Source organism: Chenopodium album, chromosome 2 (genome assembly GCF_948465745.1).
Source record: "Chenopodium album chromosome 2, dcCheAlbu1.1, whole genome shotgun sequence".
NCBI lineage: Eukaryota > Viridiplantae > Streptophyta > Magnoliopsida > Caryophyllales > Amaranthaceae > Chenopodium > Chenopodium album.
Window position 1 is genome coordinate 71,494,455 of NC_137835.1, and position 14,041 is coordinate 71,508,495.

The 14,041-nt window shown below is 40.7% G+C and overlaps 1 protein-coding gene across 1 annotated transcript; it reads left to right on the forward strand.

The window, feature by feature from the left end:
* Positions 1–9,261: 9,261 nt before the first annotated feature.
* LOC145575220 (uncharacterized) lies at positions 9,262–9,861 on the forward strand. Its single transcript, XM_081633119.1, has one exon. It carries the CDS (start codon positions 9,262–9,264, stop codon positions 9,859–9,861), a length of 600 nt encoding a protein of 199 aa, XP_081489245.1.
* Positions 9,862–14,041: the final 4,180 nt, after the last annotated feature.

Below are 14,041 nucleotides of genomic sequence, written 5' to 3' on the forward strand. Positions count from 1 at the left end.
TGCAGGTCAGGTTATTGAAGATATGGCGATACACAATTCCCAATATGGGAATCCCAGAGGATTTGCTAACAAGGGGAAGCATAGTGTCGACTCTGTATTTTTTTTTGCAAGCTCAATTAACCTCTATTTGCCGAAAATTAGATAACCTGAGCACTGCTAATGTAGCCAATGTTTCTGCGATTAATAATAATTCTAATGAGGCTTTCTGTGAAAATTGTGGTATTGTAGGTCATTGGGAGCAGGATTGCAGGAGTTCCGTGGAGCAAGTTAATGCCTTCCAAGCTTATAGGCAGAATAACCCATACTCCAACACTTACAATCCTGGGTATCGGAATCATCCATACCTTTCCTACCGGAGCACTAATGTTCAAAATCCACCACCACAAGAACCACAGGCGCCACAGCAACAGCAGCAGAAATATTATCATCCCAATGCTAGCCAGAAGAATCAACCACAACAACCCCCCTCATCTTCCGACCCTTCTCTGGCGGAAATTAGAGCAATGTTGGTCAATATGCAAAATCACATGGAGAGCAGAGATGCGACAATTGATCAAATTTTAGCGCATAATAAAATTGTATATAATCAAATTGCGCAACTCTCCGCTACTCTACAAGCCCGCCAACAGGGAGCCTTGCCGGCACAGCCTACAAGGCCTACGGATCAAACATTTGCAATTACTCTAAGGAGTGGTTCGAACTATGAAGGGCCCTCTATGCCCAGAGTTGATGAACCTGTTTTATCAAATAATGCTAATCTTGATTCCATTAAACCAAACAATGTAGTTGATAGCCCTGCAGGGCTAAAGGATAATACTAACATATCTAATTCTACATTGCAGGATACAACTCCAGAGAAGGTGGCTACTCCAGACAAGAATAAGAATGCTCCAAAGCCAATCATCAAACTTCCTTTCCCCAATCGCCAATTGAAGACAAATTTGGATAAGCAGTTTGGTAAGTTCCTGGAGGTGGTTAAAGATTTGAAGGTAACAGTTCCCTTTACTGAATTGATCACACAAATCCCCTCATATGCAAAATTTAAGAAAGAAATTTTGACGAGAAAAAGGTCTATTAGTGAGGTAGAGACAGTAGCTTTCACTGCAGAGTGTAGTGTCGTACTTCAAAATAAGTCTCCACCTAAATTAAAAGATCCGGGTAGTTTTTCTATCCCTTGTCATATTGGCAATCTCTTGATTGATAATGCGTTATGTGATTTGGGTGCTAGTGTTAGCGTCATGCCATTATCTGTGTGTTCTAAGTTGAATATGGGTAAATTAAAAGCTACCAATATAACTCTACAAATGGCCGACCGTTCTTTCAAATACCCCTTAGGTGTTTTAGAGGATGTCCCCGTTAGAGTAGGTAAATTTTACATACCTGTAGATTTTGTTGTTCTTGATATGGCTGAGGATATGCAAACCCCAATTATTTTGGGTAGACCATTCGTTAACACTGCAGGAGCAGTCATAGATGTACGAAGTGGTAAGTTAACACTATCAGTAGGGGATGATAAAGTTGTTTTTAATCTGAATAATGCCCCTAAAAGCTCCATGACTGAGGAGAAATGTTTCAGTGTTAATGTGGTTGTAAATTATTCTAACAAGCCCCAAGCTCTTGAAAAAGACCCCTTGGAGGCGGTATCTTGTGTTGCATCCCTTTCAGGTGAGATAGACCAATGGCAGAAGTAAATCGATGCAATAGAAAGAGCACTCTACAATGTTGGTCTTGGTTTCGAGGATGAACAAGTGGAACCGATCGAGCAAGTTGTGCCAATCGAGCCTACGGTAAGTGTTCCACCAGATCGAGTTGCAAGTGTTGAACGCAATGATAATTTGAAGCAACATTCGATCGAAAAAGGGTTTTTAGTGCGTAGCATTGAAGAACCCCCAGTCCAAGCCAAGGAGGATCCACTAGATAAGGCGACTTGGCGTCCCACAGGTTATGTCAGGAAGCCGCATCGCAGCCTAAACATCGCTAGACCGGGTGAGAAACCACCCGATCAAGCGTTAGGCCAAGGGTTCTAGAAATTGTACTTGGTAAGAAGGTCGTGCGGGACCTAGATAAACCAGCGCTTTGCGGGAGGCAACCCGTATTTTTAATGCTTTTTAGACTAGTTTTTCTTTTCTTTTTCTTATGAGAGGAGAGATGAGGGAATTTAATGAGTTTTATGAGTGTTTGTACAGGTTTGAAGGAAAAGAGTTAGCCAATTTTTGGAGAAAAGAAGAAAATTGACGTTCCCCGATTTAGTCTCGGGCCCGACCGGGCGAAGCCCGCCCGATCGGGCGCGAGAGCAAGGTTCTAAAAATAAGAAATTTCGCCCGACCGGGCGAGTGGCGCCCGATCGGGTGCGAAACTTGATGTTTACGGACTAAATTGTCCGCCCGATCGGGCAAGCCTCGCCCAACCGGGCGCGAGAAGGGCGAAATTTTAGACATAAAAATCGCCCGATCGGGCGAATGGCGCCCGACCGGGCGCAAGAGCTAGAAGAATTTTTCGCCAGTAGATCGCCCGACCGGGAGAGTGGCGCCTGACCGGGCGCGAACATAAGGTAAATTAGATCGCCCGGTCGGGCGAGGGCCGCCCGACCGAGCGCGAGAACCAGCTCCAACATTTTCAAGATCGCCCGGCCGGGCGACCCACCGCCCGACCGGGCGCGAAACCATCCGCCCCCTTCTTCTTCCTTCTTTTCTTTTTTCTTTCTCCATTTCTTCCTTCTTCCATTACTTTCTCTCTCTAAAAACTCAAATTCTCTCTACCTTCTCTCTAAGATTTCTCCTCCATTTCTTACCCAAATTCAAAACTCTTTACATATTTGTGATCCTCTCTTCATCCTCTTCACTCTCATATAAAAATTTGACAGTTTTAATTCAATAAAATTTTCAACCCATTTCTTCAACATGGCATCAAAGAGGGCTAGGTCCATTTTTGGTAGGAGCTCCAGTTCGAGGGAGGAATACGACCCAGACTTGCAGCTCCCGTATTGGCCGACGATCCGGATCGTGAGCCGGGAACAAAAGGAACGATTGGAGCATTTGGTCGGTCGTGAGGTAATTCCTTCTCGGTGGTTACACCGCCCTACCTTAGAATCATTTAGTTTGTACGATTTTGTTAAACGATTTTTGAATGATATTGGCATGAGAAAATTTGTTGACATGCATTATCCTACATACCGAGAACTTACCTATGAATTCCTGTCCACTTTTCATGTTGTTAGTAGTAAGAATGGGCCTAATTTATTTTTCAGGTTAAATAATAGAAATATTAGTTTAACTTTTGTTGAATTTTGTAAAATTTTTGAATTAAATTCTGAATTATCTCACCAGTGGCATGCAGATTATAAAATGGGTGACTTATATTATGTTTTGACTGGTTTACCTGCCCCCGACCCCCAACATGCTAGTACCAAACCTATTCACCACCCTATCCCAAAAATCTGGCAAAGATTTGCGGGTTTGTGTTTTTTAGGTAGGGCCGAGCCTCATAACGCTCAAACTAACGAACTAGCTGTCATAGGACATTATGTGTACGGGTTTGGGAAATTGAACATAGGCAAGTTTATAGTTCACCATTTGAGTAGGCATGCCACATCCAGCACCACTTCCAAGTCCCCTATCCGTTTAGGAGGCCTTATCACTCGCATAGCGGTGAAAAAGGCCAGTTTTGTAGTAGACGGACCCCACCAGCTGACCAACTGTGGACCAGATACCTACATGACTGCTAGGTATTTTGAGGATGTGGGGTGGGTTAGACCGGATAGCGAGCAGACACCATTTTGGTGTATTCGGACTGGGAACGAGCAACCCTTGCCCATTTTTCCCTTACCCAGTCCTGACTTGACCGCCTTTCCCCCAGGGCAACTTTCTTACACTTACGATGCTTTAGTTGCCAATGCTAGGGGGCAGGCACCACCACCACCAGTTCCACCACCCCAGCCTCAGCCCGAGGTGGCTTTCTCTCCACCTCGTATGTCTCATTCCGTCCCTCGTGTTGACTCTGACCCAGTTTGGGATCTTCAGAGTATAGGTCAGGCCCTAGGACGTATCGAGCATTCACATACTGACCTTAGGAGGATGGTAGGCTCCTTAGACCAGAGGTTAGGGTATCTAGAGAGGAACCGGGGTAGAGCTCTCTACCCTATGTACGATGATTATGCTCGTCGGGGCAACATTCCCGACGATGCTATTCACCCTGACTGGTTTCAGCCTCCACCCCAGGGATACGATAGGGATCCCACTGCCCGTGGTATTTACACTGACTATTCTTCTTTCTTTGGGTACGGGCAGGACATTCCTTTCGGGGGACCGGCGGGGGGGAGTTTTCACGCTGATTATTTTGGTGGTAGCTCTTCTGGTGCAGGTGGTGCAGGTGGCAGTGGAGGTGCGGGCTTCGGCTCGATGGACGAGGATGATGAGGACTAGCTATGTTGGGCTAGTTTCCGAGCCAATGAGGACATTGTCTGATTTTGGCTTGGGGGAGATTTTGGTTTGGTATTTTTCTTTTTTCTCTTTTCTTTTATTTTTGGTGTGTTTTATTAGGTTAGATTTCTTGCTTTCTAGGTTAGTTTTATCGCTTTCTTTATATATAAAAATACAAAAATATTAAAAAAAAAATTAAAAAAATCCAAAAATACGTTCCAATGAATTATAATTTATGCTTCCCTGTGCCCCTTACTTGAGAAAATTGTTTTGATTCCTGGTATTTGATGATAGGCATTGTGGATTAGTTTATCATGATTTGATGTTTGATTGCCTTGAAACCTTTACATGCGTCAGTTTTGTCCAACTACTTGTGAATATAGTGCTTGACTAGTTGATTTGGTAAGGAATGTGTGATAGTTCCATAATTCCTGGTATGTCAATGAATTTGAGTATTGGTTTGCTACTATTAGTAATATTTATATGATTCATTATTATGCACATTGTGGAGGACGAAGGCATTTGTTCTTTTAGGTAGCCTCCAGATATTGTAGATACATTTGTTCCCTTCTTGCTACCCATGTTGTTGCCTTGACTTTTTGTTGTTTTATTAGCCATATTACAAGCCTATTTTGCCCATTGGTTACTAGTCCCAAGCTTGGCTTGGGGGAGCTATTAGTGAGTGAGGTGAGGGAGTTTGTAGTGTGCTTATTATTTGCACAATTTGGGTGGGCTTTTGAGAAGTTGTTTTGTTAATTATTCATGTTTATTTTTAATGAGTTTGAGAGTTATATTTTCTTGAAAAAAAAAAGCATGATGTTATGAAAAAAAAAATAGAAGTTCAAAAGAAAAAAATGTGAAAAAATAAGTGAACTTCAAGAGAAAAAAAATGTTCAAATGTTCTAGTTGGAGGGTGATCAAAAGAAAAATAATTTTGAGCTTCAATGAAAAACTCAAGTTTGGAAATAAAGTTTGATTATTCACTCCACTTCTTCATTATTATATCTTATGAGTGAAATTGTAAGAGTTGGGATTATTTATTATGATTGGAGTATTTTTGGTTGATGTTAGAGTTGGTTATGTAGGAGATGTTGATCATTATTTATTTTGATCATGGGCTTTATTAGGATTTGCTCCCTTAAGCATAGCTTTACTCTCACTTATTCCCAAATGATTCCTACCCTTTACCCTAGCCTTACATTACAAGCTTTAAAGACCTTCCGACCTTTGTGCATAGAATTGTATGAATATGAAAGTGTTGTTTATCAATGCAAGTTATGATTTGGCATATTTCGAGTCGACTAGTAGGATTGAGCGTTCATTGTTTTATACACACGAGAGTGTGAGTTGGGAGGGCATTGTTCACATAAAAGGGGTTAGTTGGATGGAGAGCGATCGAGTACATCTTTTACTCGCCGCAAAAATGAGAGTCGAGTGTGTGAGCACTAGTCTTGAATTCTATATGCTCTTGTGGTTTGCTCTATTTGACAATTGTTAGGGAAGAAAGGTAATTGGATGGATTTGATTGGTTGACTTTGAAGCATGTTTATTTGATTTACCCTGGATTGTTTGTGCTTGATTTTTACTTTTTGGGGTGAAGCATATTTATTGATTCATTGATGAGATCTTTGCTTAGGGACAAGCAAAGGTTTGGCTTGGGGGAGTTTGATGTGTCTATTTTATATAGTATTTTACCCCCGTCCCTTGGTCATAATTAGTAGTGTTTTTGGCTCTTTAGAGCCACTTTTATTACTAATTGGTGTTTTCTAGTGTTTTCGTATATTTGGTTGACTTTTGCAGGGATTTATGCTTTTGGAGTATTTTCCCGACATATTTTTGAGCAATCACGAGCATTGGAGAAACACGACCAGATTTTATAGCCCAGGGCCGGTTAGAGCCATCGAACCGGTGATTAAGGGCTCGGTATAGGTGATACCGGGGCATTTGGACCGAGTATTCAAGACCCAAAGAGGAAACCCAGATTGGCCCGAAGAATTGGAGCCCAATCGAAGTCCAAATAGTGGCCCAAATGAGCCGCCCGGCCAAAAAGGCTGGCGCCCGGAGCACACGGAACCCTAAAATGATAAAAACCCTAAAAAAGTATCCCGTGACACGGTCAAACTGTACCGTGACACGAGAAGCTCCACCGTCAGACGGTACACTTTCCCGTGACACGGTACATTTCTGGTGTGACGCGGGAAATTTTCAGAAAACGGGATAAAAAAACGCGTTAAGGGTTTACGCGGAAAAGACACAGAATGTCCCGTGTCACGGCAGACCTCCCGTGTCACGGGAAATCCCACCGTCAGACGGGAAGGATTCCCGTGACACGGTAGGTACCTGCCGTGGCGCGGGAAATTCCAGCCTGTTTTTCCGTCTAAATACATTTTTAACCCTAATTTCCTTCGGCATTTTAAGTGCCGATTGATAATTTCGGGCCTTTTCTGACATTTTATTATTCAGACTAAAATAAGAAAATAATTAAATAAAAATAAATAAAGGGTTTGGGCCAAAAATAAATAATAAAACAATAAAATAAAAAAGGTTTGGGCTAAAAATTAATTAATAAGTTTGGGCTGAAATTAAAACTATGCTTTTACCAAACATCAAGACTAATCCATGGACTGTTCAAAAATATGAATTTAATAAAATACGATTTTTTAAGCACTCTCGGGATTAAATACTAAACCCGACCAATAGTGGCGGTGAAAGGTTGTTCATCATCGGGTTTGGTTTTGGGAAGACATTTTTAGGTGTCTACAGGTATTCATCACTGGGTTTGATTTTGGGGAGACACAAATGGGTGTCTACACCTACTAATGAACAACAGCCTTCAATCATTGCCGCTAATCACACTATTCATATTCGATACCCTAGCCCTCTGATTTCCAGCCATAAAGCCCCAGATCATTGATGGAAGACCTTGAATACTTGATAGGTTTGTTATGGCAGCCATTTTTTTAGGTGATTGGGAGTTGAATTTATTTAGGGTTTAGGCTGTTAATATTATGATTTACTTGTGGTTGAGTTTGAGGAATTCGTCGATTTAGGTGCTAGCTCTTATTCATGCAGGATTCTATTTTTATATCTCATGGGATTTTAGTTGAATTTATCTATATTTCGTGGTGAATGAAACAATTATGGTTGCCCTTCCATGGAAGGGAGGAGAGAGAAAGTTTAAGGGAAGGGGATGGGGAAAGCGTAATGATGATTCTCGCTTCCCAAAGTACAACTGAGAATTAAAATAAGCTTTTTCTTTTTTTTAAATTGGAAAAACGTGGTAACCAGTTAAAGGCAATTGCCACCGAATTGTTAACCTACAACAATGAGTTCGGTACCCTCTTTGCAACTTTTTCCAAACATTAGTACCTTCAATTGCATATCACTCCAATAGCATGGGTGGTAATTGATGATAAGGAGGGGGGTTATGCATTGATTTTGATGGCTAAGAGAGGTTTATCACTTTATGTGTCAATTTTAGTGGTGGGGGTTAGGTTATGGTGGCTAGTGATGGCAATGTGGGTGGTAATTGGGAAAAGTATTGTTCACAATGGCAATAGTAATTAGGTTTTGGTGGCGAGTAAACATGGGCATTATGCTATGTCGAGCTGTCGTGGGTCGTGCCTGGGTTGGGCTCGTGTCGTGCCAAATTTTGGCACACCCCAACCCACGGCACGGCCCACGTGCCTGGCGGACCGTGCTGTGCCGGGCAGCGGGTCAACCCATATTTTTTAATATATATATATATATTGAACAACTTAAGTATATATAAATAATGTTATTAGTTTATGTTTATGTTAATGTTAATATATTTTTTTTTAACAACTTTAATTTAATTAAGTTTATATAAATAATTTATATTTAATTTTATATAAATAAACTTAATTAAATAAGTTTATATAAATAAACTTATTTAATTATTAATTAAATAAGTTTATATAAATAAACTTAATTAAATAAGTTTATATAATTAAATAATTTTATATAATTAAATAAGTTTATATAAATAAACTTAATTAAATAATTTTATATAAATGAAGGTGGGCATGGGCCGTGGCACGTGTCGGCTGGTGGGTCGTGCCGGCGTGGGGACCCACGGGCCGACGACTATGTCGCCAGCCATGCCCGTGTCGGATTTCAATTTTTTTGTTCACGGCACGGACCACGACCCACAAGTGGGCCGCCATGTCGGTGGTTGTGCCGTGGAGGACCGGAATCGTGTCGGGCTCGCGCCGCTTGCCGGCACGGCCCATGCCCATCTTTAGTGGCGAGAGTGGTGACGTGTGGAGCTTAGCTAGCTAAGTTAATTAGGAAGAGAGGGATTAAAAAAAAGAAAAAAAAAAACAAATTAACCAGTTCAAAAGGTTTCCGGTTGCTAGGATTATTTTGGGAATATGTCTCCAATAGTTTAGATTATACTATAATAACCCATAGTTGGGATTAATATGGTAAAAGTGCTATAGTTCAGATTATTGTCATAAATTTTTCCTGACTTTTATTCATATCAGGGTAACTTTTGCTCATTTTAGGATAACTTTATAACGGATGTACAATATTTTATTGTACATCCGATTTTTAAAAAAGTTTTTCTGATAATCAAACTTGGCCTGGTTATCGGGCAAGTATCACATTTTATGGTCAATAGTGGGTCAATAATGGGCCGATCAATAAATTATCAATTATAAAGAATATCGAACGTCATAATAAAGTATATATAAATACAAAGTCCATGTAAATTTTTTATACGAAGTATTATCTATTAAAATTTGGAAGTCTGAAGAGGTTACTGTTTCTTCGTATGATAGTCATACTCAGCATGTCACGGTTAGAATTGAAAAAAAAGATGAGACTCCGTGGCTCTTTTTCGGCAATTTATGCTAGCCCTGATAGTTCTATTCGGAGAGATTTATGGGAGGAGTTAGAAAAAATCAAAGGGAATTACTCGGGGCCTTGGCTTTTGGCGGGGGACTTTAATGAAACAATGAGCTTGAGTGAAAGGAATGGTGTTGGAGGCCCTGATATGGTTCGAAGGTGCAGAAATTTCTCAAATTGGGTCGAAAATAATGATTTGCTGGATCTTGGTTGTTCATGTCCGGAGCATACATGGTTTCGAGGTCACTCCTCTGAAACGTTCAAATCCGCACGCCTTGATAGGGGTCTAGTAAATGAAGAGTGGCGTGCCCTTTTTCCAGAGGGTGCTGTTCGAAATTTGCCTAAATCGAGGAGTGACTATTGTCAGATAATTGTGAGCACTACTGGCTTCACTCCAATCCCGAATTCCATCAAACCATTTTGGTTCCAGGCTGCCTGGATGAAGCACGATCATTTTGAAGAATTTATTCGAGCAAAGTGGGATAAATCCGCTCCTCTTATTCCTTTTTTGAAATCTTTCTCGAATTTATTAAGCAGTTGGAATAGGGAGGTATTTCATAATATCTTTTGAAAGAAAAGTGAACTTTGGGCGAGGCTCGAAGGAATTCAAAAAAGGTTGGCTCAAGGTAAAGATCGACACTTGATCAAGCTTGAAGCGGTGTTGAGAAGGGAAATGGATGATGTTTTGGAACAAGAAGAATTGTTGTGGTTCCAAAAATCTCGACTGGAAGCTATAAAAGATGGAGATAGGAATACAAAGTACTTCCATCTTTCCACCATTATTAGAAGGCGTCGAAAACGTATTGAAACGCTCCAAAATTCTGATGGCGAATGGGTTCAGTGTCCAGAGTTGGTGAAAAAATTGGTCTCGGATTATTGGATGAACCTCTTTCAAGAAGAACCTATGAGTTTTACTGATGAGAGATTACTGTTTGATCAATTCCCTTTTATTTCTGATGATGATAGGGAGTTAATTTCGAGGCCTTTTTCGGGGTGTGAAGTGAAAAAGGCTATTTAGTGTATGAAGGATTTTAAGGCCCCGGGCCCGGACGACTTCTAACCGCTTTTTTACCAACAATTCTGGGATCTTGTGGCTCCGAATTTGATCAAGTTAGTGCAAGATGTTCTGGCAGGCCGCGAGTTCCCTGAAGGTCTCAACGATGCTTTCCTAGTCCTTATTCCTAAGATGGAGGTGCCTCAAAAGCCGAATCATTTTCGTCCGATCGGACTATGTAATATCACATACAAGGTGGTGACTAAGGTGATTGTGAACCGGTTGAAACCCTTGCTTCCAACCCTTATATCTCCTACACAGTGTAGCTTTGTACCAAAGAGACAAATTTCGGATAATATTGTTATTGTTCAGGAAATGCTTCACTCTATGAAACTCAAGAAAGGAAAGGTGGGATGGATGGCGGTTAAAATTGATTTTGAGAAGGCCTATGATCGCCTTCGTTGGAGTTTCATCCGTGAGTCTCTATTAGAACTCCGCCTCCCTCAATCTATGGTTGATTTAGTCATGAATTGCATCTCTTCGGCTAAGCTCCAGATTCTATGGAATGGTGAACCTATGGATGCCTTCTCTCCTACTAGAGGTATCCGCCAAGGGGACCCTCTATCCCCATATATTTATGTGATTTGTATGGAGCGTTTGGCTCATCTTATTGATCATGAGGTGCGTTATGGGAATTGGAAACCGGCACGAGCTAGTCGAAATGGTCCAGATATTTCTCACCTAGCCTTTGCGGATGATCTAATTTTGTTTTGTGAAGCTTCGGTGGAGCAAGCTGATTGTATGAAGCAATGCTTGGACAAGTTTTGTAGAGTGTCGGGAAAAAAGTAAGGTTAATTGTGATAAATCTTGTGTGTTTTTCTCAGAAAACACGAATCTTGACATTTGAGCTTCGATTTGTGACACTTTGAGTATGCAAAGCACTGAAAATTTAGGATCACATTTGGGTGTGCCCACGGCTCATGGCAGATCTTCGAGGAGTGATTATCAATATTTACTCGATCGAGTAAATGCTAAATTAGCAGGCTGGAAATCTAAAACTTTGTCTCTAGCAGGGAGGGCTACTTTAGCCCAAACTTGTCTCTCGTCTATTCCTTTTTATACTATGCAGACTATGAAGGTTCCGCGCTCTACTTGTGATGAAATTGATAGGAAGACGAGAAGGTTTCTTTGGGGTGGAGATGATGAACATCGAAAAATTCATCTAGTGGCTTGGGAGAATGTTTCTAAACCCAAGTCCGAAGGGGGGTTAGGGTTGCGTTCTATGAGACAAGCCAATGCAGCGTTCTTGACTAAATTGGGATGGCGTGTTCTTACCGAACCTCAATCTCTATGGTCAAGGGTATTGAGAAACAAGTATTGTGACGGGAGGTGTGATATTGATATGTTTAGAGAAAAAACAAATTCTTCAATTGTTTGGAAAGGCATTATACAGAATATTGATACTTTGAAGAAGGGGATTAGTTCGGCTATTGGCAATGGCAAACATACTTCCTTCTGGAATCATAGGTGGGCAATGTCTACTCCCTTAATTGAAGTTGCGGACCCTTTACCCCCTGCACACATTCTAGAGGCTAAGGTCAGTGAGTTTTGGGATCCTAATATTGGGTGGAGGCTTGACCTATTTGCTGACTTTCTTCCAAATGATGCTCTGGAGAAAATTGCTTCGATTGAAGTTAGTGACGATGAGAATGTAGTGGATGTTGTGTTCTGGAATAGTGAAGCGTCAGATGGTTTCTCCTTGAGGTCTGCAATAAATATAATGCGTAACATTACTCCCTTAAGTGATGAAGCAAAGAAGGGTTGGAAGACAATATGGAGAGTTGTGGTTCCTCAAAGAATTCGAATTTTTTTATGGTTAGTCCTCCAAGATCGTATTATGTCCAATGTCAATCGATTTGTGCGAAAATTAACCGATGATCCAAGGTGTAAGGTGTGCGGGATGGCTGAAGAAAACACCAATCATATCCTTCGTGAATGCCCTGTAGCCACTGCTACTTGGATGAAGTTGGGAATGAATCGGACAAGCTTGTTTGCTGATGGTACGTGTGCTGAGTGGATTTTTTCCAACTTGGAAAATAATGGTACTGAGGTTGACGAGCAGAAATCAATCACCTTTGCTGTCACTCTATGGTGGCTTTGGCGGTGGAGGAATGAGAGAGTTTTTGCTAGGGAAGCCAACATTCCAATTGATCAAATTGCATTTATTCATGCTCGTGTTGGGGATATAAAAAGAGCGATTGAAAAACCAATTGGGTTTGAGTCTTCAAGAGCTGCTAGGCGCAAAGAGATATTTATTAGGTGGAAGTTTCCTCCGATTGGATGGGTTAAACTTAACACCGATGGGGCATCGAAGGGTAACCCCGGGAAAGCAGAGGCAGGTGGGATAATTCGAGGCTGTGATGGGGAGATTTTTGAAGTTTTTGCTTCTAATTGTGGTGTATGCTCGAATACAAAAGCTGAGCTTTATGGGGTGCTTCGTGGACTTGCAATTTCTTGGAACGCAGGTCATAGGAAGGTGGTGGTCTCTGTGGATTCCGAGGTGGTAGTGCGTTTCTTGGTGGAGGATTTCCCTCCACACTCTCCTTATATTCATCTTGTTCGAAAGTGTCGGTCTTTAATTTCTCGTCAAGGGTGGGATGTTACTATTAGTCACTGTTATAGGGAAGCAAACCAAGCGGTGGATTGGCTAGCTAACTATGGCGTTCACTCTGATCAGAAGTTGGTGATCTTTGAGGCGATCCCCGAGGATCTTCGGGCCGTTTTATTGGAGGACCTGAGTGGTGTTGCTCGTGCGAGGCTTGTGCCGAGGGACCGTTCTTCTCATGCCTAGTGTCGAGCTTAGTTCTGCTATTTAGCTTTTCTTTTTCTGTCTTGTTTTTTGTTTCTTGTAGTTGGTTTCTTTCTCTTGGGGCTTGCCCCTCTCTTTCACCAAAAAAAAAATCTATTAAAATTTGGTCAAATATTTAATGCGGCCCTTAAAAAACACTTATGTGCACTTGGTTCACAATAATTAGTGATTGATTTGTGCACCCGGTAAAAATAAAAATAAAAAAAAAAGGCGGAAAGAACATACTAGTGTTTGAAAAAGAGCATTCATGTATTTGAAAAATAAACTTGTTTGTGTTAAACAAAGAACATGACATTACAAAGAACATAAAGTCTTTACAAAAGAACATGATATTAATTTCATCAAATTAGCCATTGAAAAAGAAACCCTTTTGTTCATTCATTTTGGTTATAGTTACTCAAGTGGTTGAGGCCAATTCTTCAACCCTACCTTCTTTTTCTTCTTCTTCAACATAATCTTCTCTTGATCATGTTCAAAAAAGTCAGACTTTGATTTGTGCTTCTAATCTTCTCTCTCATGATCTTACGATTTTCCTTTCGACCTTCACCTCGATGACGATGGTGATGTTGATGAGGTTGTTTTACCTTCCAATGATGCTGAATTTGTGCTTTTGAATCGAATTAAGTGAGGGTTTTTTTATTTATTGTTTTGGAATTTTTTTGGGTTTTGTTTGAATTTGAATTTGTGGTGTTTTTGTAGGAATTTTTTTTTCTTGCTGATTTGATTGTTTATTGTTCTTTTGATTTTTCTTGGCTTTCTTTGATAGGTTTTGTTCGCTTTGTGATTTTGAGTTGAATTGAACAATTTTTTTTAATGTACATACATTAAAAAACATATTGTATAAAGTAAAGAACATATAATTCAAACTCGAAGAATATATTATGATCG

Excerpts from the sequence above, each read along its gene's own strand:
- LOC145575220 (XM_081633119.1), top strand. The coding sequence starts at position 9,262 with ATGAGACTCCGTGGCTCTTTTTCGGCAATTTATGCTAGCCCTGATAGT.